Here is a 25,149-nt window from a genome sequence, read left to right on the forward strand (position 1 = left end):
ATTAACAATGTCTACACTGTATTTCTGATCAATTTGATGTTATTTTAATGGACAAAAAAATAGCTTTACTTTCAAAAACAAGGACATTTCTAAGTGACCCCAAAATGTTTCAAGGTAGTGTATATGTTTTACAAATTTGTAACATATAACATATATGGCAATTCATAGCACATCATACGGATTGTAATTCGTAACATATTGTAATGTGAAACAGGCAGGGAAGCAGGTCTCGAACCCTCGAACTTCTAGCCCGAAGTCCAGTGTGCTATCGACTGTGCTGTAAAAGCGTGCTCGTGCGACAGAGTGAATATCCGCGTTTATAAACCCAGGGTCGTTACACTATCATAAGAAATGAATAATGGACATCCACAATTGAATGCATATTGTAGCATACGAAACGTAACATATCATGCTTATTGAAGTATTCCATACTTCAGTTTACTATGTTACGTCTACCCCTGAGTTCAGATTGCGCAAGTGTGTGGGCATCCTGAATGAAGGTAATAATAATATGTGTCTGTGTTTCTGAATAGTGAGCAAATATTCCACTCTGCCTTCCAAACGACAGAGCGGAAGTTCTCCGTTGACATACATCCTAAACTGACCAATGAAAACGTTTGCTTACCATCCTGCACACTTTGTGGTGCAGGAAAAAAACGATTAGCCAGACTGTAACGTTATAGGACTTAAACTGTGCTGTAGCCACTAGCTAGAACATTTTACGAAATACCTGAAAGGGGACTTCTTTAAAGGTATGTTTTACAGCAATCACAATTTGAATTCAACGTAGTAGTTGATCTTCATGCTCAAACATTCAGGCCAAAAAAATCTGAAATTGCTTAATTTTCTAGAAAGCTTTGGTAAACTACTTCTTGCATGCTAGCGGGCCGCATTCCCAAGTGCTGCGTGCAGCTTGGTAACACCAGCGCGAGCTAGTAACTAACAATACATTGACATAGCGCTTGGTTGATATCTAATATTTTTTATCAGGGGGGGTAAGACGATATTGAGCTTCGTTTTGCAGAGTTAAAGATGCGTAGCTAACGTTAACAACAAAGCTCTTGTATTGAAGGCCTCTCCACCATGGAGAATGTATTTATTTAGCGTGCAACAATTTTCTGGGAAACGTATTTTTTTTCAGCAAGGGACATCAAATTGCTCATTGCAAATGAAGACGATCAAGCTAACCATGGAATGAATTGAAGATGGTAGGCATTCAGTCAATACTAATGAGTCTCAATTTGGGCCTATACTTTTTTACCCAACCAGCAACTAGCCGAGCTTTTTCTTAACTCCACGATGTACGTGAAATCAATGGAGATGAACGGAGACTACTTTGCGGACTGAACTTCCGACTACATCGAGTCGCTCAGGCGATAATTGTTAAACTGTAACACTTAAACCTTTGCAGTGTGCCTAGTTACGTTTGATACCGGTGCTCCGGCGGCTAGGCATGCGTCGAAATCGCGAAGTAGTGTGCTTATGGGTGTATCACTTTATCAGAAGTACGTCATCAATGGCGTCCGAAGCTTCGTTTGATCACGTGCTTTTTCAAACCTTGAGTTGAGAGACTGATTTCTACCTGGTTCCGGTGCTTTTTTTCGATTCCAAGCTGTTTTCAAACATCGACCTCTACTACGCTTAAACTTTTACTTGACAGGTAGTTTAGCAGGTAGTTTAGCAGGTAGAGGAAGGGGCTATGGAACATCAGAAACTGGGTGGTTCGAGCCCTGTATACCGTATAACTATAACATGGGTATGACAAAAAAACATTTTTTTACTGCTCTAAGTTGGCAACCAGTTTATAATATCAATAAGGCACCTTGGGGGGTTTGATAAATGGCCAATGTACCATGACTAAGAGCTGTTTCCTAGCACTCCGCATTGCGTCGTGGTATTTTGGCCATGTACCACATCCCCTGGGGCCTTATTGATTAATTCAGGGACGTGAGGGTATGAGGACGAATCTTGTTGATGGCACACCATTTTGCAAATTGCACACGTACTTACAAATATAGTTAGGATTGTAAACAAACGTTTACCTGACAGATAGTTTAGCAGGTAAGAGGAATGGCTATGGAACATTCAGGGACGTGAGCGTATGAGTTTGAATCTTGTTGGCACACTATTTTGAAAAATGTTCATTCTGCCCTGTTCAAATAATTGGTTTTATTTATTGTAGTATAAGTTACTGCTGAGCCACAGTGTTAGAATGAAAACAATGGAGAAAAAAATACCTCTCTGGTAATCACACGCTGCTATTGCTGACCAGCAGATGTCACTAATGTGTATTGTGAACAAATAATGAAGCTCTGTTTTTCTGCACAAAGCTCAGTTTCTCTGTTACCAATTTGGTGAAAGCGCTAAAGCCTTCAGAAAGCCTCAGTGTCCCATCACTACAGAAATCCCAGGTGACTCAACTCCACGATTTAGTATAATGGAGTTAAGCGGCAACTAGTGTGGACGGACTGGAGCTATGAAGTTTTTATAAAAAACTACTACGGCCGGGATGATACCAGTATCGCAATATTTTTTCCATGGCAAAAATGATAACATGAAGCAGGCAGACAAGTATTTTGACCTTAAAAAACCTGCTGTATATAAATTATAAATGTGGGCTATTCATTCAGCGCTGAAAATCGCGGTTGTTAGGGCCGGGATGATAAAAATATTGATATATCGTGGCAAGGAAACAAAACACAAAGCGGATTTAACTTCATGGCTCAACTTCATCTTAAATCGTGTAGTTTAGTCTGCTACTGAAATCCATACTTACTAATAAAACTTTAGTCAAATACAACCTGTTTCTTTGTATCGGCTGACAGTGACTTGATGTAGTCGGAAGTGCACTCCGCCCACAGTCATCACAGTTACACTCATTACTTTAGCCATCTGTTGAAATGACTGAATCCAAACTATTCTCCCATTTCAGAATACACTTCTGTGTGCCCTGGAAATTTGAGGATGGCGGGCAGTGAGGGTCAAAGTTCTGCAAGCAAAGGATCTGGTGATGGAGCGTTGAGCGCTATGAATTTATATGCCACTCTGGGGCTCTCTCCAGAAGACGTGGATGCTCTGGCCAAGATTCCAGAGAACGAGATCAGTGTGGAGACACTGCCTTATCTGATAATGCAACTGAAGGCCAATCGAGCCAAGCAAGAGGAGCAGGGAGAGCCCTCCCCAAAGAGAGCCGGACAGGAAGAGGATACAGATGTTAAAGACCGCGGCAAACGGGACAGTCCCCCTGCATTCCGTCTCCGGTCAAGCAGCCATAGTGACACTGACTATAAGAAAGTAGAGGTGCGACCAGAGCAGGCCGAGGCAAGAAAAGATTCCCACCACACTAGGCCCTCAACGGAAAAAACATCAGACAGCCAACCTTCTTCCTATCAATTGGAAGATTTTCAAGGAGTTGTACCCAACATTTACCCACACACATGCTCGCTATGCTTCTGTATGTTGAATTCTACTAAGGTAAGCTTTGTTATATTTCAATACTCTTGCTGTTGGATTGTGTCAACAATTATATGCTTTTAATCAGAACACTCAACCTTTCGTAATGACATTCATTTTTGCTTAATATGAGTTTGCTTTTTTCACAGCAATGGAAGGATCATCTCAATGGATTACGCCATGCAGAGGGCTGTCGGGAACTCTTGCGTCTGTAAGTGTTTAAATGCAAAGTCAAATTTAGAAAATAAATTGATGCAGATCACAAAATCAATCAGCAGAGGTATTTCCTATTACCTGGTTTTATTCTTAAACATTTTTTTTTTACAGATTCCCAGATTGGGAAAAACAAGATGTCCAAGGGAAGAAAATGTGAGGGTCATGAAATAAAGCTTCATGGTGAAAACAAGCATGTCATAATGTAAAACAATTAGCCATCCTGTTCTTACTTAGCACTGTTTGTTATCTTCCAGACCAATTTCCATCCCAAGTAGAGATGCTAATTCACCGCCCAGAAGAGCGCCACGTCCTGCTATGCCTTACAAGAGACAACATAGCTCAGACCGCGTAGGAGGTGATAACCTCATGTCCTGTCCTAATGTCAAGTTTGAGCCAGACCAAATAAGGCCCAATGGCAAACCACTTGAAAATGTAATCTTTTTTGACATGTTTTCATCTTTAGGTGAAGTCTGGTCTGCACCAGAAAGACACCATTTGAAGCCCAAGGTAATGCCCCTTCTGTGTCATTGTGTTGTCTAATAAATGAAGCATTTTTTTCCATTCACTTCTTATAATGTAGTTTATTTGCTTAAGTCTACATGCTAAATAAAATAAAGGTTCAATAAAAATAAAATTCATGCTTGAATGTGTGATCTTTTGCATCAGGCTGGCACAAAGGTTGTGGTCGCTAAATATCCCCGTGGGTCTGTTGCTGTTGAAGACTTGGTGACTTTGGCTAAGCCATTCGGCACAGTTGTAAAACATCTGGTGTTCCCCTGCAAGGTAAGTTACACAAATTGATAAGAACCTCAAGTTTAAACACTCAACTATTATCATTCTGTCTTTTTTGAAAAAACATTTTATGTTGTGTAGTTTGTCTATTGGCAGATTCACTGTTGTTTTTTGTTCCAGGGCTTTGTGGAGTTGAGTTCGCACAAAGAGGCAGTCAATATGGTGGATCACTACAGTGAAAGCAAAGCTATTGTGAAGGGAAATGGTTTGACTCTGTACCTGTCACCTGTAGTGTGCAGTATTTATGTAAGTGCACCTGCCTCTTAAAAGTTAGAGATTCTGTATTCTTAATCACAGAATTCCCAGCATGAGCTTGTTTTTTCCTTTAGACGCCAAGGTCGGATGAACCACCAGGAAAACGCCCCAACAAACAAGTTAGCAGTACAGTAGTTTGTTTTTCCCGTGTATCTCCTGGGAAAGAAAGAGAATCTGAGATTCTCGATCTTGCCAAGATGTTTGGGGATGTGCGACATTCATCATTTTTAAGTGATCAGGTAAAGTTTGAGCAATATGGAATTGATTCAATTCCATATTGCTTGTGATCAATCAAATCTTCAAAATGTCTCTTTCAAATAGAAAACCATTATTAAAACAATGGAACAATGCAGTGTATCTATTTTAAGTTCAGAATAGCATGGAATTGTATGACTGGAGTAGATCAATCAACACACACCTCCGTTATTAACCACCACCTCTAGCTTTCTCTTACACATTCTTCCTTATCCATCTGCAGGCCCTGATTGAGATGGTAGATTGGAAGGATGCTGACATTATGGTGAAGTACTACCACTCCAACCCCCTCAAGATCAATGGAAAGAGTGTCAAAGTCAGCTTGTCATCGTCACTGAAGCGTCTGAGGTAAGTAAGAGTCCACCTGGGGCAATGGCGGCCAGACCAATTTTCCTGTGGGCCTCGTCGGGAAGTTTGTGTCAGGGAAGTTTACCTCAATGGTTTTTGCCTTGTAGAGAAAGTCCTGACTCCACCACATCCAGAAGAACAGATTCCAGTAAAAGCCAAAGCAGCAGACAGAAGAGCGAGGAGACCAGCAAGAACTCAAACTCCACAAACAAAGAGGGATCCAGTACAGGCAAACAACCTGCTGAGAAAGTGGTGGAACAAGGAAAAGGTCAACTAAGCTCCTCAGAGGAGGTTAAGGAAGAGGTAAAGCAGGACATCAAGGACGAGGAGATCAAGGAAACGATTGAGGTGGTCAAGAATGAGAGAAAGGGGGAGGACATTGATTTGGAAAACAAAGAACCAGATAAAGAGAGCGTCCAGGTTGAAGATGACCAAAGCTTGTTAGATAAGTTTGGAGCTGATACTAACGACTCTGCTCCTTCCAAAAGTGCCTCTCTGGTGGCTGACTCTAAAGATAAGGGGGAACCTGAAAGCACAGATTTGTTGGCAGACAATACCTTGGTGGATTCTGACCTAAAGGCTGCAGATGATCCAGCTCAGTGTGATGCTGACGTCTCAATGGAGGACATGATGGAACAGGAGAGCTTTCATGAACATGGTGTAAGGAATTATTGTCATTCATATGTGTGACCTGAACCAACAAAGGCATTGTTCGCAGAATTGAAAATACGTTTTTGTCGAGTAAACAAGATGTTGGTTCCCAGCAATGGGTTCTTAAAGCAGCTTGGTTGAAGTTCTGAGTGCATTCCAGTGAATGTAGTTTGGTTGAGATCCTCCATTGATCAGTTGAAACAGATGTGGGCATCTTATGCGTAGAACCACTGAAATGGTTTCAGTGGCAAATCAAATCGATCTGACACTTGTGATTGAAGCTCAGATTGAACCTCGTCAACGCAGACAAACAGTCGAGATGTTTTCTGTGACCCATGTCGGCAATGCCCGGTTTCAGTCATGGATTGTTGGAATACTGAGTTTGCTTGGTAGCATAACATGCAATGTATCTAGGCTTAATAACATTGCTTATCTCTATGTATGGCTTATCTCTATGTAGGCTTAATGACATGCTCATGGTTTATTCATTCCATCAGTTAAATGATGGAGATCAGCTCTGAAGGGTTTCTCTTTACTTTCCATGGTTGAATATCAAAGGTGATCGAATCATCTCTGTACAAGTTCCTGAAAACATAGCCTGTCAGTAGTAATCCAGAACAGGTGCTTAAGGCTCCCATAGTGGGACTGAGTTCAAGTGGCACAGCTTTGAAGCACAGCCAGTCAGCCAGACATTTTAGATGTATGGATGAGTAGCTGTTCAGCCTTAACTGGTTTGATCAACATGTTGATCTGACCAACAGGTTTTAATACGATTTGAAGCTGTCTATCGATTTGTTATAGTGCAGCCACAGGATTTATGTCCTAGCTTTAAGAGATATGGATCTTCATCATAGTTCAAGACCATTGAATACAGTTTTGCATACTTACATCTTCAGTGTTTGAGCAGCTTTTGACAGTTTCCCATAACAACCTCATAAATATTTGTCATGAGATTCGATGTGGTTCTGTTGCAGCACTTTGGAACTTGAAACATTCTTAATTCTTTAACTTATTGATGTTCTGTACTTATTCCAACAGGACGATATGGATGACATGGATTTCCCTGATAACATGGATGATTTTGTTACATTGGATGAACTCGACAATGATACTGGAGAGGACGCGTCAATGGGTAAGCAATGAATGATGAAAAACATTCTTACTTGGCAGCAAAGGACATAACTATCTAATACTGTTGTTCTGCCCGTGTGGAAAAGAAATAAAGACAATCTGCATATCATAATTTATACAAATTACTTTTCTTTTTATTTGCAGAGTCAAAGGATTCTTCATGGGTTGGTATTTTACATGGTTCACTAGACTACATGGTTCATTTAGAAACGTGTAGTTGGAATGTATCAAAAGTGTAGAAGTAGTTTTTTATCCAACATTATTGCTAGTAGGTTGCTCAGTAAGACTGTTTTCTACAGGATGGAAAAGTTGTCCATATTAGCCCAATCAGAAAGGGCTATAGAGACGTAGAGGTGGCCATCTTGAAACTGGCAGAGCGAGCAAACGTGAAAGTTGTAAACCGTACCATATCCTTCTTCAGACAGGAGGTAGGTTCATAATTATGTTACTTGCCCATATGTTATTTGGGGATCAGTTATCTAGTTTGTTTATGGGATGGAAATAATGTTATCATAGTTTGTATGCCGTTGTGCTTTTTCCATATTTGCAGGGATGGTTAGAGCTTGATACTACCGATGAAGCGCATAAGATGGTGAAATTCTACAAAGGCAAAGGACAGTTGTTGGGGAAACCTGTCGATATTAGAATGTGCTATTCACAGAAAAAGTTGGAGGTTGGTTTGGTGTAGTACCTATGCTTTACACATTATGCATTTGATGAATTAATTGTAATAAGCTAAGCTACACACCTAGCATATAGTCAATATTTGTAACACAAAGATTAGTATTATGTGTAATGTGACTATGTTTCTGTCATTGTAGAGTCCCAGTGGGAGATCCATCTACATTTGTTTGCTTCCACGGCAGAAGTACTCGGACGTCTCTCTGTTACGGCTTGCTCAGCCTTTTGGGAAAATCACTGGCTATCATTTGAACTGGGTTCATAGAAAGGTAAGGTTTCACCAGCCCATTTCTTTAGGGAGGAAGGACTTAATGTGTTTTTCTATTGGTAAAGGAATCACTTTTCTTCTTTCCCCCCTCCAGTGTTATATCCAGTTTGAGAGTGTGGAAGCCGCTCAGAAAATGGTGAAGAAGTGCTTCCAACGTCCTCCCAGATTTTACGGCACCCTGATAAGGGTCAGTTTGTGCAAAAAGGGAGACTCACTGATATCCTGGTATGTAATTTTCAATAGCCCCTAAGAATGTACAGTGGAAGTGTGCAGCAGAGTAGATGATGGAAATTAGTTCAAGTTGAATTTGAAGAATGCTGATATCCTATCCAGCCAACGTCCACTGCTAGTTGAATACTTCATTCTTCCAATTGATATCAATCTTAGATACAATAATATTGTGTTATATGGTTAAACTGGACTGTATGAGTTCAAGTACTGGGTTGACATTGTATTCTGTACTCTGGATACAGGAAGCCTCCAGTCAAGTATGAGCTGTGGTTGGCCAGTCAGAACAACAGAAGAACAAGAGATCGCCATGGAGATGAGACTAATGGCCAGTCAGCCAAAAGCCACTCTCCAGTGGTGAAAGAGAAGGTTATTTGCTATAATTTTGTTTCCCCAATTTAAACGAGGTGAGAGATTACCTTGTTTAGTGAAATGCTTGCTGAAATATTTATGTATTTAGGCATTTCTGTGAACAATACTTTTATAGTTGCCCAGTTAGTCAAGATGTAGTCAGTTAATATGCTTCACAGAGAATAGTGAAATGATTTATTGGTGTTGGCCTCGCAATCTCAGGCTGAATAGAATGAATATGTGATAGACATGATTGTGTTTGTATGGCCAGGATGTCCAGCGACCTGTGTCTGATGGGAAGGGGGTATGTGTGGACCTTGAGGGTGAGGAGACCAGTGGTGTGGAAGCTGTCCCAGAGGGAGAGGAGGAGAAGAAGAAGCAGCAGGAGCCTCTGGGTCCTTATCAACCCAACAACCCAGTTGGTAAGAGACTAGAGAGATACTGACTTCTGTTTCAGTTTGGCTGTCTTTTTTTAATGATCATGGGTGATGGGATATCAGGGAGGACAAAAACAAGTAACGTTTTTTTTCTGTCCTTTTATTTGCAGGGTTAGACTATCTGGTGCCAAGGACTGGATTCTTCTGCAAGCTGTGCAACATCTTCTACACCAATGAGAAAACAGCCAAATCAGTCCACTGTAGCAGTGAGGCACATTACCTAAACCTGAAGGTAATTTTCAACTGTAACAAGTCATTCTTATGAATCTTTACTTTGTGGTGTATTGGTAAGAAAATGTAGTTGACCTTGGAGCCCACAATACATTCTCAACATTCTTCAGGTTTTACTGTCAAATGTACATTTTTAACAATAAATATCTTGAATAATCATCACGGGATCTGTTTTAGCTGGTGTTCTTGGTATTGAGTTAATACCCCCATTTGAATATCCCACTGATTTTCTTTTCAGAGAAAGATGGATGAAGATAAACAGCCCATAGCTGATTGAGAGGGTTGCTGTCCACCTGTAGTCTTCCCAGAGGAAGATTGGCTGTTTTTAGTATAAATGTTTCTGTCCAGTTTTAACATTCCAGTATTTGCTGTTACTGTTGACAGCATTATGTTATCCTTTTGAAATTAATTAATGCAGCCTATTACAAAATGTAGTCCCATTATGTGGTTAATAATAGTACCTGGATATAGTTTCCTCTTATTGAATAAACAAATGTTTGCTTGATGTATTCTTTGACTTCTGGAATTAAATTTGTTGCTTCTGATATGGCTAACATTTAATTGAAACCTTATTTGACAGGTCTATGGTTAATGTTTTTTAATGGTTAACTGTCATCAATGACTAGGACATGTGCACAGGATTGGCTGGAACTACAGAATTTGCCATAACCCAGAGAGCAAAGAACCATCTGGTGCTTGACTGTGACAGAGAGCTGGCTAAGATTCACCTACCCTGTCGCAAGGAGCAGCAATTCGCTTGAGGAAAGGACAAATGGGGGCGATTTTTCAGTCCAAACCATCATGAAGGATTTAATCCATAGAGGCCTAGAGGATTTTGAAACCAATTGGGGGAAAATTCTGTAAATATATAACATGATACATTTCACACAGTACTCATACATCTGTGTACATTAAGTAATATAAATTAAACCAGAAAATACATTAAATACTGAACATTAGCATGCAACCAAGTTATGTGAAAGAAAATTGCCGTATAGCGTTCACATTCCACACTGTAGTAAAAAATAAGACTAGTCGTGCTGTAAATTACCTGAATAAAGAATACTGTAATGTAATACTATTGTGACTATCATTACAATGACTCCTAAATAACCAAAAATGTCTTCTTTGACAATGGCACAGTTCCATGCTGTCGTGTCACAACTGTGTTTACAGAAACCTTGGAACACCAGTCTGATTCACAGACAACATATATCCGCACTGATCGAAATGACACACCTGACCATGTAACTGAGTGAAGGCTGTTTAAACAGGCAGCCCAATTCTGATCTTTTTTCCCCCCAGTAATTGGTATTTTGACCAATTGGATCACCTCTGGAAAAAGATCTGTGATTGGTCAAAATACCAATTAGTGGAAAAAATATCAGAGTTGGGCTGCCTGTGTAATTGCAGCTGTAGAGCCACTGTGCGCATAAAAGTTTTTTTTTGAAGGATGTCTGTAATGCTCCATTAGAGCGCTCAGATTTTCAGTATGAAGTGACATCTAGGGCCCCTATAGAGAGATCATCAGGGAAACTTCACGCTGCCCCTGAGCTAATGAGAGAGCAACTTTGGATCCGTATAGGGGAGCCAAGTGACATTTTTACATTATCTGGCGTGGCATGCCGTACCCTGTCATGCCAGACTGAGACGCCCCTGAGTTGCCGCCCATCTGCATGCCAATCAGACTACGGCCTTGACGCAGCTGCTCCTCAGAAAACTCCCGCCGGTTTCCCTGAGCTTTCCTGAAAGCACAGGAGAGACACAACTGGTTAGTTACCTGCAGTGATAGATGTTTGTACAAGAGAGATTCAAATTTATGTCAGATAGGAAGACCTACAGTAATAGCATGGATGCATAAACAAACAGATGAGAGAGGTAGTGGGTGTTGGGTAATGAGACTCATTGTAAATAGTTCATTTTAGAGTGGTATCTAATAAAGAAATGGAAAATTTTTGCTGTTTTGTAGGACTCATTTCAAACATAATTAGTTGATTCGTTTCTTACTTATGAAACCAATCAGGTTCACCACGATATTGACCATCATCCTTTGTGAGTGCCATACTGCCTAGAGCCGACAAGGTCCTTTGCACGGCAGCCATATCCTTCCCTGTAGTCACGCAACATACCAGACAGATATTTCAATATCATATTTGGCTTTAGTTGGTCCTCATTGACTATAATGCAAATTTGTTTTTGTAGAAGAAAATGTATGATTTGACAAAGTAATCCATTCCAGAAAGTTATTATATTGAACCAATATATTTACATACCTGAAGTTATCTAACATAACAACTAACAGTTTGCATGTGAGTTTATGCTGGAGTGGAATCACCACTGTATTAGGGGAGCTGTACCTTCCCACAGGTCCACAGTCTGGAAAAGGTCCCCGGTGATCAGCCCATAAGCTTCAGCTGCATGCAGGAACTGGGAGATCTTTTCCATCTGCTTGAAGACCATTTTTGTCTCTGGGATCTTCTTTATGGGCTCTTGACCAGGGGGATATAGGCTGTTAATGAGCCTACAAAGAATCTGTAACGAGATATGAAATGTAATGACAGGATACAACTGGCCTACACCCAGCCAGCCTCATCAGGGGTTGGTTGGAGGAGAAACCCCATAATACCCAAGGCTATCAAATATGGCACATGGTATATGACCATGGTAGATTAGAGTCTGAGATTATCTGTATATGTGTGTTTTAAAGTGCTGCTCCATAATTTGTGTATAATTTCAGCCAGTATTTCTGAAAGTGGTGCTCACAAGTCAAAATGGGTCTCTGTTTTTTCTGCACTACTCATCCATTTCATATGACATGTTAACCCCCCCCCAAGAAAAAAGGTTTAAAAAAAGGTTTTGTTGCAGTTTGTATGATATGTTAAGAATCCAATTTGTACAATATGTAACAAATGTGTTGTACAAAAGATCCCGGACTGCATAATTAAGAGTTAGGTTTAGAATACAGTAAAGGCATGAGGTTATGTTTAAATTGTAGTCCTTTAGTAGACACTTCTATCCATAGTGACTTAGCACTATGTGCCTTCCTCTCTAGGCTACCTGCTGCCCTACGTCAACCAGAGTTAGGCTCAGAGACTCACTGTTCCATCTTTGAGCCAGCTCTGGAAGTTCAGTCTCCCAGGCTCTGGTCGCTCTATGTTCCCCCCAACCTGCAAGATGATCCAGTCCACCAGTCTGGCCTCCAGGTCCAGAATATACTTCTGGTCTATCTTCTCCTGAACCTCCCTACTCAGTCCGTAGCTGGGTCCTCTGTTAGCCATGGCTGCCAGAGTTAGAGACCTTCCAAAAGAGGGACGGCAAGGAACGGGTTCAATTTAATCAATTATTGTGGGCCAATACATAACAATTGAACTGCCATTTAGATTGAGGATGTGTCAGATGTGTAGGCCTATGCTGCTGGAACCATACACTATGGCTGTGTTAACACACACAGACAGCCCAATTCTGATATTTTTCTCACTAATTGTTCTGAAGACCAATCAGATCAGCTCCTTTGCCAACAATTGGGTAAAATATCAGAATTGGGCTGCCTGTGTAAATTTCACTGCTCTCTGTGTATTCTTTGTATTCATAAATAATGTACTCTATGCAGTTCACTCAGAATCCCGCCCTGCGCTTTCATTTCTGATGTCATATGTAGGCTATATATAGCTAGATGCGGGCATGCGTAAGCCTCTGACTTCAAGGAGATGCAGATAACGTAGTTGTAAAGTTAATCAATTTTCTTCATATTCGGACACCTCTAGTTTCATATCGAGAAATGTATAATTTAACCGTGTGAGTGATACTTCTCTCTAAAAAAAATCTAGGTAAATATGAAAGAAATGTATTATACGTAGTGGTCCCGTGATGCGCGCGGTGTCACTCGCCACTGGAGAGCATATCCAAGGCAGGATTTATGAAACGCCATAATGCACTTGCATAGATAGGCAAAAGGCAAATGGATCCCCTCCAAAATAAAGTTCCTCTTGGACATTCGAGCTATGGAAATAACTTAGGCAAAACGGTCTGGATACACTCCCGCCAAGGGAAAATACTGCAAGTGCAAGCAAAATGGATTAATTTATTATAGCGTGCGCAATACATTTAGGCCCCTTCGGAATGTCATTCGTCTCAGCACATTATTTTTTCCATTTCATTCGTTTACTTACTAATTTTAAATGAATGTATGGTCCGCTTCTCTCCGTTCCTGGTCGTTAGTCCGGCTCTGCAGTCACATGCTGTTCAAATTGTACATCTTTGAGGGGTGCAGTACCAAGCTCAGCATCCCTACTCAGCAACTGTTCTCCGACTCGCCACAGCTTTCAGAGCCACGCGAGTTCAGTGATGCCTCAGCGCCCCTGGCAGGGCATTTAAGGAATGAATTCATGGCCAAACGGGAGAAACGTCACAAGATCCAGTGGAAATGTCCAGGAATGGTTTTAGGACTATATTTCCCTTCAATAATTTACTGGGAGTTAATTCCAATTATTTCATTAATATATCGTAGGCCATCAATGATTCAATTTGCATGATTTGTGTATAATCTTTACCAGTTAATTTTACTACCATGATTTATGTGTATGTGCTTTCTCTATGTTGAGCAAAACATTGATCTGTTGTACGTTTACAATTGAGTCATTTAGCAGACGCTCTTATCCAGGGTGACTTACAGTTAGTGCATTCATCTTGAGAGAGCTAGGTGGGACAACCACGTATCACAGGCATAGAAAGGAGGGATTATTTAAGAAACTATTTGATTCAAAAGTCAGTCGAATCAAGGCATATTTGCCTTCATCTCGACGAAACCACATGTTTATAATTCCTATAAAATAGTTTATATTCATATACTTACTTAAATGCATGTCACAGAAATACAGTAGCGTATGCTATATGAAAAAAACGTGTATGCAGAAACTAAACATACATACGAAAAAATTGAATTTTCCTTTAACTGTTTATTTTGACAGAATAAACAGGATAATAGGCTACATACAGTAAATGCATTCTGCAAGCTATACACTCTTACGTCAAGGACAACACTGTAGAGAAAGCACATTTAGCGCAGTGATTGTATTCATCCACCGTCACGGAGGTGATGCTACTGTCCATAACACTGTGCCTGCTCAGCATCTCCACAACACATCTACTGACCATCGGTCACTGTCCACCTGTCAAGGTAAATACAAGCATTACCCAGCATCTCCATAAAGAAGAGCCTGTTGTTTTCCCTGGAAGACATAAATGCAATCTGACTATTTAAAAACGCATGCCAACAGCAGAGTTACACATTATGTGAATTCGTAAGGCGTGTTCTGAATAGGACGTGTTTGGGGTCTCGTTACGGTTATCTATGGGCGACTTAAGTAGCCATAGAGTGGTCGAACATCAGGTGTCCCATATCCATGTAATACTTGGCATCTTTTCTTAGTTGTGTCCAGTGCTCATTGGCCTTGGGTAGAGAGAGCAATATATCATGGCAATGCAAACAAACACCCATACATATTTACACAGGTAGAAAGCTTGGACTGGTCAAAGGCAATACAAAATCCATTCACATAATAAAATGAAAATCCATACACACAATACAATGGTAGATGTGGAGGCACCTGTTCTTGAACAGTGTAAGCCCACTGGTCCTGGTTGGGATCCCAGTATCCTGATGATCTCATCAGTCTGATGAATCAAGTAGCTTCCTCTTCCTTAAGGAATGAAGCAGCAAAACCCGTGTTAAAAAATAGTGGTATTGCACATTTCTGTTTAGTAATTGATAAAACATCTTATTTTGGGATTGCTTCTGACCTGAAAAAATTAAATCTTAATCCAGTTGTGTAAATGACCAAAACAAAATGTTTTTGTCAATATATGACACTAACATAATATGCCTACGTTTCCCCACAAACCTTAATAAGTCAGACAGCTTGATTATGCATCTGGAAAAATATACCACAGCTGCAACATCTCATAGCTTTCAACCACCTACCTGTTAAAGGTATTTAAGGGAGTTCTGGAAAAGGTAGCAGAAATAAGTTAGATTTACCTGAAGCTGGAGACGTGAGCTGTTGCTCTGTGGCATGTGAGAGTCTCTGGGCTGGAATCTCACAAACGGATGTGAAGGGAACAGAACTCTCTTTCACAGGGAATGCAGAAAGCCCTAAGGAATGAATACCAGAAAACTTGCAAGTTAGCAACCTGTTTCTGTGCCAGAGCTCTGATATAGAAATAGGCCTTTCACACAAAGTTGTCTGGCTGGGCTGGTGCTTTCAAGCTCTTAAAGACAAGTCTAGCACTGAGGATCGCATAGTAGAGACCCTGTACAGAAACTTGGTTTCCACTCCGACTTAACAAATATTTAGGTTTATTTACTGTAAAGGACAAGCATATCTCATTCTTAAATTGGTCAACATTGAGCTTTTATTAAGGAAAGCAGTGTGTGTGTATGTATAATATATATCAGAAACAAGACACTATACATGTTTGGAAATGGCTCATTTAAACTTAAAAAAAAGAGGCCTATCTGATGTACAGTATGAGAGAAATAAACAAGTGAAAATGTGGAAACGAATGTGTTAGGCCCATCCTAAAATGTTCATCCATAAGTTCTGGTACTTTTCTTATCGGCGTCAGCTTCAGATGCATTGTTAGCATCACTATACAGTGAGCTAGCCCATCAATTCTGCAACATAGTACTATCACCTAGAAACATTTAACTGTGATATAGAACATGTCGAAAACAAACATAATTTCACTAGATGAAACATTCCAGATAGGGGTTGTGATACTTTTGTATTTATAGTGTATGAGGATACCACTTCAAATTTGTGGATTCAGCTATTTCAGCCACAACCGTTGCAGACAAGTGCATAAAGATTGTGCACACAGCCATGCAATCTCCATAAACAAACATTGGCAGTAGAATGGCCTTACTGAATAGCTCAGTGACTTTCAACGTGGCACCGTCATAGGCAGCCACCTTTACAAGTCAGTTTGTCAAATTTCTTCCCTGTTAGAGCTGCCCTGGTCAACTGCAAGTGATGTTATTGTGAAGTGGAAATGTCTAGGAGCAACAATGGCTCAGCTGCAAATTGGTAGGCCACACAAGCTTACAGAATGGGACCACCGAGTGCTGAAGCACGTAAAAATCATGTGTCCTCGGTTGCAACACTCATTAACAAGTTCCAAACTGCCTCTGGAAGCAACATCAGCAGAAGAACTGTTAGACGGGAGCTTCGTGAAATGGGTTTCTATGGCCGAGCAGCCACACACAAGCCTAAGATCACCATGTGCAATGCCAAGCGTCGGCTGGAGTGGTGTAAAGCTCGCCGCCATTGGACTCTGGAGCAGTGGAAATGCGTTCTCTGGAGTGATGAATCACACTTCACAACTGGCAGTTTGGGGAAAGGCCATTCCTGTTTCAGCATGACAATGACAATCTCGGTTTGGCGAGATTTGTGTGTATTAACTTGACTGGCCTGCACAGAGCCCTGACCTCAACCCCATCGAACACTTTGGGATAAATTGGACCGTCAACTGCGAGCCAGGCCTAATTGCTTATCGGTTCCCGACCGCACTAATGCTTGTGGCTGAATGGAAGCAAGTTCCCGCAGCAATGTTCCACCATCTAGTGGAAAGCCTTCCCAAAAGAGTGGAGGCTGTTGTAGCAGCAAAGGGGGAGGACCAACTCCATATTCATGTCCATGATTTTGGAATGAGATGTTCGACAAGCAGGTGTCCACATACTTTCGGTCATGCAGTGTATGTTGGAAATCAATGACATCAAGTCCTAACCACTTTTAGCTGACAATGTGCTAGACAGTGTATCTGGGGTCATATTACACGACAGCTTACCATCACTGTTTGACATAGTAGCCACACATGGCATTTTATCCAGTTAAATCAGAATGTTGACTATACTAAAACATGAGCTTCCTACACAGCAATGCTTTTCACCTAATTACATGTGCGTCTTAGACCAGGCCATCTCATGCTACTGTTCAATCATTATTTGAAATCTGTCATTTTGGAATGGCTAATACTTGCAACAAAACCAACATGGGCCAACATTGAAAAGTTACCCAGAGTGACTGTTGAAATTACAAAAAGTTATAATTCTGGACTGCACTAAAATCACTCACCATAATATATATTTTACACCAAAACGGTCAAATACATTTTAATATAACAATGCTCAGTCCTACATGAGTTGTCATACAGTCAATATTCTGTTCTGACCTTATGTGCAAAATGAAATGGCGTGGACAAATCAATACAAACAGAAATATGTTCTGTCAGCATTTGAACCAAACAGCAAATACAGACAGCATAAGAAATGGGCAACGCATGGACGTCAGCATTAGAATCAAACATTAGTTGAGTAAAGTTATTTTTCAACCGATCGTTCCACAGACAACACCCCCTCCTTCCTCTGCTGGAGACATGTTACATAGTAGAACTGCCACACCATAACTGACATTGTAGAACTGCCTTAACACAAGGAAGAGTAGCTGCAGCAGCTAATGGGGATTCATAATAATACAAATACACGGTGAAGTACCTAAAATACTGTGCTGATATTTGCTGCCTCCTATTGGTCTTTAAGAGTACATGCATAAATATAACAAAAGGCACATCACACTTGTTTGAATAAAATTGACAGTGGATAAAATAAATGTCTCACAAATGGACATAATGCATCTGTACCTGATGGGCTACTCTAATAGGAGTGATCCCTACTCATTGAAGGCTTAACGGAATAACTATCAGACCACATTGTGGGAATAAATCAAAACTGTTCACAGCAGGCCCAAGAAGTTTGGTAGTAGTGGGAACAAAGTGTCATGGCAATGGTAAATACAAATCCTAATAAAAGGCATGGAGAGAGCCGGGAGAAAACACAAGAGTTCATTTTCTTCACCGTGTGTGTTTGGTACAATAGCACCTTCGATTATGTAACGCATTGGGAACCAAACGGCCTGAGTGCGGAAAAGTTGGGGTCGGGGTGGTAGGAGTCACCCACAGCATTGTCCTGATTTGGTCACTCAAACCAACGTGGTCAGCTTGTCTATGAGGTCATCGATGGTGTAGACTATGAGCTTGATGTCCTCCTTTTCTGCCATGCGGTGCTGGCCATGCTTGCGCAAGAGGACATCAACGTCGTTGCTAAGCACACGCTCAGCTAGCTGCATGGAGACGTGCCAAGGCACATCCTGGTCCTTCATCCCATGGATGAGCCTCACCGGGCAAGTCACTGGAATGGGGCTCTGCAGAACGCAGTGCTGCTCTGCCTCCTTCAGGAACTCTGTGGTGAACGTGATGGAGCCCTCCTCATTGTGTTTGGTAGGAACCACCCACTGCCCCTTCTCTTCAATCTCCTTCCTCACCTACAATGACAACAAAACGATACCATTTTATTTTGGGGGTAAAGACATTATCTAAGATGGCAGCCATTTAAAAATGTGCTTAGTAAAGATGTTTCAATTGTAATTCCATCCAAATGTTGTTCTTGCAATTTCAAGATTAAACTGTCGTGGCTGAATCAGAATTAGTTAGGTAACATTGATAAATAAGATGTTTTATTTACATAATAATGCATATGTGAGATATGTCATTAGGATGTCTTCTTTTGGATAATACTGTTGGCAGTTTGCAGTTCTCTCTTCTCTGCTAGGACTTAGTCACTAGGGGTCCAGAGAGGGGAGATCAGGCTTGTCTTCATATGTCAATGTATCTGTTAAACCATGTGATACTATGAAGAATATCAGAAGGGGAGGAGGACAGAATGGAGGCTTGTCTTCTTATGGGAATGTGTCTAACTATTGTATGTCCCCTCTGAGGTTGCCCTTATCTTGATTTAGTATATGACCTAGGAAGCTCACTGTCTTTTCTGATCTTGTCCAGGAGGGGGTGTATGTGAGATAGGAGTATCTAGAATTGACAATTGATATATGCCATTGGATGAGGTAATGTTTTGGTCCTAAGTGGTACCAAGAACGAGATAGGAACTTAGTTTAGGAAACCAAACTGAACAATAATGTATAGCTAATGCTATCTAGCTATGGGATACTCCTCTTTCAAGTAAAATGTTCTTTGTGTAATGTTCCTAAGATCTGTTATTAGTCATGTGAGTTGAGATGGATGTGTCTTGGCTATAAATGATACTAAGAACTGTTTTGTAAGCATTCAGAGAATTCATTTATAGACACTGAATTGATCGGAGAGTCACAGGGCTATGGTGAAGCTCATATATAATTACATATGTACTTTATAATATACTCTGACTTGTGTGTGGTTTGCTCTCTCAATGTTCAGTAATACAGGAAATTACCTGTACAATGCACATGTCCCTTTCCTTTGAACCACCTTCAGTGTATTGATAAGACTCAATTAATCAAGCATCTGTCATTAGGGGAAATGTGCATGGCTCTGTATACAGAGCCTGTTAAGGTTATTGAGAACTCAAGATGGATTATTCTGAATGCTGACTCACCTCAATAGGAAGTGTATTGTAGACAGTTACAAAGTGGTCAGCTGCTGTAGAGATGCCAACCATGGCCGCAGTTCTTTCTGGACGAGCTATAGCTGCCAGGCACATCAGCCAGCCGCCCATACTGGAGCCAACCAGAATCTGCAATATCAGAACGATTAGCTAGATCAGAAATTATCTTCTAAATGACAGCACTGATCTCTCTAGTGTCAATTACACATGCCGGAGGACCCAAAGTCTTATTATACAACTGAAGCCCAAGTCGAGGTATATTAACCCTAAAATCCTGTATATTAACCCTAAAATTGTTAACTCAGTGGACAATTCGCAAAAGGAAATATGTAACAGTTTTACATCAACTACCATCCCAAATGGTTATACACTATTATACAATAGACTGTGCAGGTCTATTTCAGCTAACAATACTTTGGATTACACTGGCTGATTAGAATTAGTCTCATCATAGAAACAGAGGGGAACTACTTACTTGTGGCCCCTCCACAAGCTCGTCCAATACATATAGAACATCCCTCTTCCAAGTGCCAACAGTGCCATCTACTATTTCACCTTCAGAAGACCCACAGCCTGTATAGTCAAACCTAGAAAGACCACACATCTGCAACAATTGGTTTTCCTGACTAATTGAAGGACTGACATACTGGTATGCATGAATGAGACTATTTTTTTAAATAATTGAAAATACTATAGCCAACTTACCTTAGGTAAGAGTGGCCTAGTGACTGGCAGAACTCCTCAAGGGCTTCTGCTTTCTTCCCACCCATGTTTGAGGCAAACCCCGGCAAGAACACTACCCCTGGGCTCTTCCCCTTCACTTTTCTATAAGCCAGTTTCGGCAAGTCTGGGCGTGTAGCATAATGCACTGTAGACTTGTGTCTCACTCCTGTAAAACAGAAACATTACATGCTTCCCCAACCCATTAGCTAGGTCAATCATGCAATACATGATTTCATGAGATTACAATGATAGCCATGTGGTGCAAGGGTGATTTACAACGGTTTTGTTTGTGACTCCAATATTGATTTGATTCTTGTTCGACACCTCTGACCAATCATGCTCTGTTCTGACAGATGTAGATATTACTTAGCTAGTTAACCCTCATTAGTTAGCCAATACTGACAAATAACTGTTGGCGAGTTAGCTCCAGGTTCCCATTAACAGGGTACTTTCCCGTAACTACCTAGTTAGCTATCTATTTAGGGTTGTGCAGCAAAAGACGATGTAGCCAAGCCATGCATTATATCAAATTAGCCAACTACTGTAGTTCGCTAGTTGGGCTAGTTGGCCTTGCTTGGCTGGGCTAGTGTTAGTTAGTTTGTTAAATAACTAGTTAACTAACGTTAACGTAGCTAACGCCAACAGACTTTGTTTTTGAAGCAATGATTTCGTAGAAATAACATTCGTTTGAAAATCTGTCTAGTTAGCTAGCCAGTATACGTTCTTCGTTAAGGATTTAGCGATTGGTTAATTAGCTAGCTAGTAACTCATTGTATCGTTAATTTCCTACAGCTATTGCTTTTATGGAAGTCTGCATTACTCAAAGTGTAATAGTTGGGACATGAATTAAACACTTTTAGCTAGTACTCACCTGAAAACATAATATCTTGTCTTTGGACATTTAATTGGAAAACCCTGCTGAAACGCCTTACTAGAATATACGCCATCGCCATTCTGACAACAGTCCGACCTTATTGAACTAGCTGGTGTATTTGAATGACACTGCCTGATTAGCTAGTCAGCCAGCGTTCCAGTTCCGGGTCCTACCAACCCCTGCGCCGGATGAACAAAACAAATACAGATACAGAAATATACAAACAAGAGTACATAAACCTAACAGACAGGGGTATTACATATCAAAATACATTTTTAATTTGTCAAAAAGTTTTATGGTCCGTATTGCATTTAGTTTTTTACATTTACTGATAATTTCAAAATAATATTTCAATTCTATCTTAAATAATGTGAAGAGGGGGGTTTTCTCTGCCCACTTCATTTTATGGCTAAATAATCTTCCATTAAAAATAAACAAATGAACAATGAAAGTTAAGTCAGGTCGTTAATAATAGTCGTTAAATAATAACTACTAATAACTAGTAGTTACTAATAATAGTCGTTTCTTTTAAAATAAAGTATTCTAACTCACTCCAAACTCTTCTGACATAAGAACAGTCTCAAAATAAATTGTCAAGAGTTTCTGGTTCACAACCACAAAATACACATTTGTTATCAACAGCTATTTTGAATCTGTGTATAATAAAGGTCTTTACAGGGTAGATTCTATGAATGAGTTCGTATGATACTTCACCTTATTAGATTTACGGTATTTGACCGAGATAAAGACAGTTTCAAGTTGGATATTCGACGGATATTCGCCTGTAGTTTTCCTTACGTTCACCAACAGTAGTTAGGGACCATCAACATAGTGACAATTAAACATTTTCTATTTTCAATAGCTCTTTAACCATTACTCCTAAAACGTTCAAAACTGGTTGTAGCTAACCCGATGGCATAGACACACATTGCACACACTTTTATTTTGTCGATTTACATCTGGCACTATTTTAAATTATTTATTTACAATTTTGAATTTCAATAGCTCTTTGGTCATATGACCTACTGACTTCAAACAAGGTTCAGAATGTTCAATGACTATCCTTCTATATTGCACACCCTTTAATTTGTCCATTTTCATCTCACATGATTTTACATGAATTATTCTAAATTTTAAATGTCAATAGCTCCTTGGTCATGTGACCTACTGACTTAAAACAAGGTTCAGAATGTACCCTCAGTGGGCCTACACATTGCACACCCTTTAGTTGGCCCATTTTCATCTCACACGTTTTTACATGCATTTTGAAGTCAGTAGGTCACATCACCAAGGAGCTATTGAAATTTGAATGTTTGACAAATTCATGTAAAATTGAGTGAGATGAAAATGGACAAACTAAAGGGTGTGCAATATAGAAGGGTATTCAGTGGACATTCTGAACCTTGTTTGAGTCAAGTAGGTCACATGACCAAGGAGCTATTGACATTCGAATGTAAAGAAAGTTTGTACCTAGTTTAATTCAACTAGGAATAGAAAATGCTGCTCACATTTCCACATGTTTATTAGCTTTGGAAAGCAAATGTATGTCCAAATCGTGATAATAAGACCTGTGCAATGATGTGCGCAATTTTTCCAACATCATGACAGTTATTTGGAGTCTGTGGCTCAAATGGTTTGAAAGCTATTGAGGTTTGAAAGCGCGAATATCTGTTGAATATCCAACTTGAAACTGTCTTTTCCTTGGTCAATATTTGCCAGACAACAACAAAACTTTGTTCCAGTTCACTTGTCCTAGTGCTGTATTCCAGTACATTTTAGCAGAGGGAATAGTAACATCTTGACATACTTTTCTTATATACATGTTATTACATTTATAGTTTAAAATATGAATTCCTTCTAGCTGTATTGAGGCTACAAAATCCTCAGCAGTTGCACTTGGAGTATTGTTATATTCTCCTAAATGAAGAATAGCACCTTTAGGGACAGCTCTAACAGCACCTTTAGGGACAGTTCTAACAGCACCTTTAGGGACAGCTCTAACAGCACCATTAGGGACAGCTCGAACAACTACTTGGAACTCCTCAGGAGTGAATGTAACATTGTGTGTTCTCATGAATTTTGGATAATCCAATAGTTATACATCATTATTCAATAATTGTTAAATCCAGATAATGCTGTTGTCAAACCAGTTCTGGAAAAACATGTATTTTATGTCTTTATTATTCCAGATTGTATATCTATGTGGGGAAAAATACACAAGGTTCCAAGTTAGAAGTACTTGTTTATGAAAGTTAACAAGCTTATTAATAGGGATCTTACCCACATAAAAGTTTCATTTGAGTAAGAATTCTAGACCACCAATCTGTTGGAATATTAAATTAGGGATTATATTCTAAATGCAATCATTTCTTGAATCTTTCTGGATCCATTTGATCTTAAAGATTATATTATAAAGATTAGGTTTTAAAATCCAGAGAATTCAACCCTCCCTCACGTTGGGTGCTACATATTACCGCTTTTCTTAATGAGGTTTATTCCTCCATATGAAGTTAAATAATTTAGTATCAAGTATTGTAGTTAGAGGAACATCCAATACAAGGGAGGTATAAACTCATCTGGACAGACCTTCAGAATTTTACAAAATTACACATCTAGATAAAGAAAGATCTCTTAATAACCAGGAGTTAAATATCTTTCCAATTTTCTCTACAATAGGAGGAATATCAGTTGGCCCTTTCTGATCTTTGCTAACTTTGCTAACTAATACCAATATACGTGATCACGTATTTTACAGGGATATTACATACTGAATTTAAGTCACATCTTTTCAACGCAAATAATTCACATTTTCTAATTTTCAGAGATTAACCAGATACAAGTGAGAAGGCATTAATACACCCAATAGCTGTCCTGACTTAATTATCTTTAAATAAAAATGTTGGTGTCGTCAGCCAATTATGAACACTGATTCTCTTTATCTTGTATCTGAATACCCCTAAAACTATCCTTATTGATATGAAGTGCCGTAACTTGTGTGACCAATAAAAATAAGAAAGGGGAAATTGGGCATCCTTGTTAAATTCCACGTCTAATGTCGATCTTCTGTGAAGTTCCATGGGATAATTTAACTGAAGTGTTACTATTATTGTAAAGTGTCTCAATTACTTTAACAAGTGCAATAGGAGTCGGGAAGCAAGTTCAGGGAGTGCATCAGTTAATAAACAAAACAAGAGACACGAACAACACACAGACAGGAAACTGAAACAATAACATCTGGGGAAGGAATCAAAGGGAGTGACATATATAGGGAAGGTAATCAGGGAAGTGATGGAGTCCAGGTGAGTGATGATGCACAGGTGCGCTTAACGATGGCCACAGGTGTGCCATAATGAGCAGCCTGGTGACCTAGAGGCCGGAGAGGGAGCACACGTGACAATTATACTTACAACCAAAAAAATCTAAGTCTCAAAAATAAAATAATGCTGTTACGGTTTTCTTCTATCTCCTCCTCTGACGAGGAGGTGTAGCAAGGATCGGACCAAAATGCAGCGTGGTAATTTTGATACATCTTTAATGAAGATGAAACACGAACAATACAAAACAAGAACCGTAACGCGATAACCTAAACAGCCTAATCTGGTGCAAACTAACACAGAGACAGGAACAATCACCCACGAAACACTCAAAGAATATGGCTGCCTAAATATGGTTCCCAATCAGAGACAACGATAAACACCTGCCTCTGATTGAGAACCACTTCAGGCAACCATAGACTTTTCTAGAAAACCCCACTATACCACAA

General features: G+C 39.9%; 3 protein-coding genes and 1 long non-coding RNA gene across 6 annotated transcripts; 1 reads left to right on the forward strand and 3 right to left on the reverse strand.

The window, feature by feature from the left end:
• The first annotated feature begins 619 nt into the window (after positions 1-619).
• zgc:152816 (matrin-3) lies at positions 620-10,373 on the forward strand. 3 transcript variants are annotated; one of them, XM_020466074.2, is made up of 22 exons: positions 620-752; positions 1,142-1,208; positions 2,933-3,474; positions 3,603-3,664; positions 3,781-3,822; positions 3,924-4,024; positions 4,133-4,176; positions 4,336-4,452; positions 4,582-4,707; positions 4,791-4,955; positions 5,195-5,319; positions 5,427-5,979; positions 7,009-7,102; positions 7,246-7,265; positions 7,401-7,529; positions 7,652-7,774; positions 7,923-8,051; positions 8,145-8,275; positions 8,524-8,647; positions 8,901-9,051; positions 9,177-9,298; positions 9,536-10,373. In XM_020466074.2, the coding sequence occupies exons 3-22, from the start codon at positions 2,965-2,967 to the stop codon at positions 9,572-9,574; spliced, it is 2,907 nt and encodes a 968-aa protein (XP_020321663.1). In that variant the 5' UTR covers positions 620-752; positions 1,142-1,208; positions 2,933-2,964; the 3' UTR covers positions 9,575-10,373. The 3 variants fall into 3 exon arrangements, with proteins under 3 accessions (XP_020321663.1, XP_020321662.1, XP_031664979.1); XM_020466073.2 differs by lacking the exon at positions 1,142-1,208; XM_031809119.1 differs by lacking the exons at positions 620-752; positions 1,142-1,208 and adding an exon at positions 1,616-1,756.
• On the reverse strand, positions 8,811-13,648 carry LOC109874274 (transgelin-3-like). The gene is made up of 5 exons (XM_020466123.2): positions 13,467-13,648; positions 12,396-12,594; positions 11,655-11,829; positions 11,305-11,407; positions 8,811-11,042 (listed from the first exon to the last, which is right to left on the reverse strand). Exons 2-5 carry the CDS (start codon positions 12,573-12,575, stop codon positions 10,901-10,903), a joined length of 600 nt encoding a protein of 199 aa, XP_020321712.1. The 5' UTR covers positions 12,576-12,594; positions 13,467-13,648; the 3' UTR covers positions 8,811-10,900.
• A 590-nt stretch (positions 13,649-14,238) lies between these two features.
• LOC116358316 (uncharacterized) lies at positions 14,239-15,425 on the reverse strand. The gene is made up of 3 exons (XR_004206207.1): positions 15,335-15,425; positions 14,904-14,996; positions 14,239-14,746 (listed from the first exon to the last, which is right to left on the reverse strand). It is a non-coding gene; the product is annotated as an uncharacterized LOC116358316 (long non-coding RNA).
• A 254-nt stretch (positions 15,426-15,679) lies between these two features.
• LOC109874266 (mycophenolic acid acyl-glucuronide esterase, mitochondrial-like) lies at positions 15,680-21,571 on the reverse strand. The gene is made up of 5 exons (XM_020466111.2): positions 21,384-21,571; positions 20,495-20,678; positions 20,265-20,376; positions 19,781-19,918; positions 15,680-18,674 (listed from the first exon to the last, which is right to left on the reverse strand). The coding sequence occupies exons 1-5, from the start codon at positions 21,463-21,465 to the stop codon at positions 18,333-18,335; spliced, it is 858 nt and encodes a 285-aa protein (XP_020321700.1). The 5' UTR covers positions 21,466-21,571; the 3' UTR covers positions 15,680-18,332.
• Positions 21,572-25,149: the final 3,578 nt, after the last annotated feature.

This window comes from Oncorhynchus kisutch, linkage group LG29 (genome assembly GCF_002021735.2).
Source record: "Oncorhynchus kisutch isolate 150728-3 linkage group LG29, Okis_V2, whole genome shotgun sequence".
Lineage (NCBI taxonomy): Eukaryota > Metazoa > Chordata > Actinopteri > Salmoniformes > Salmonidae > Oncorhynchus > Oncorhynchus kisutch.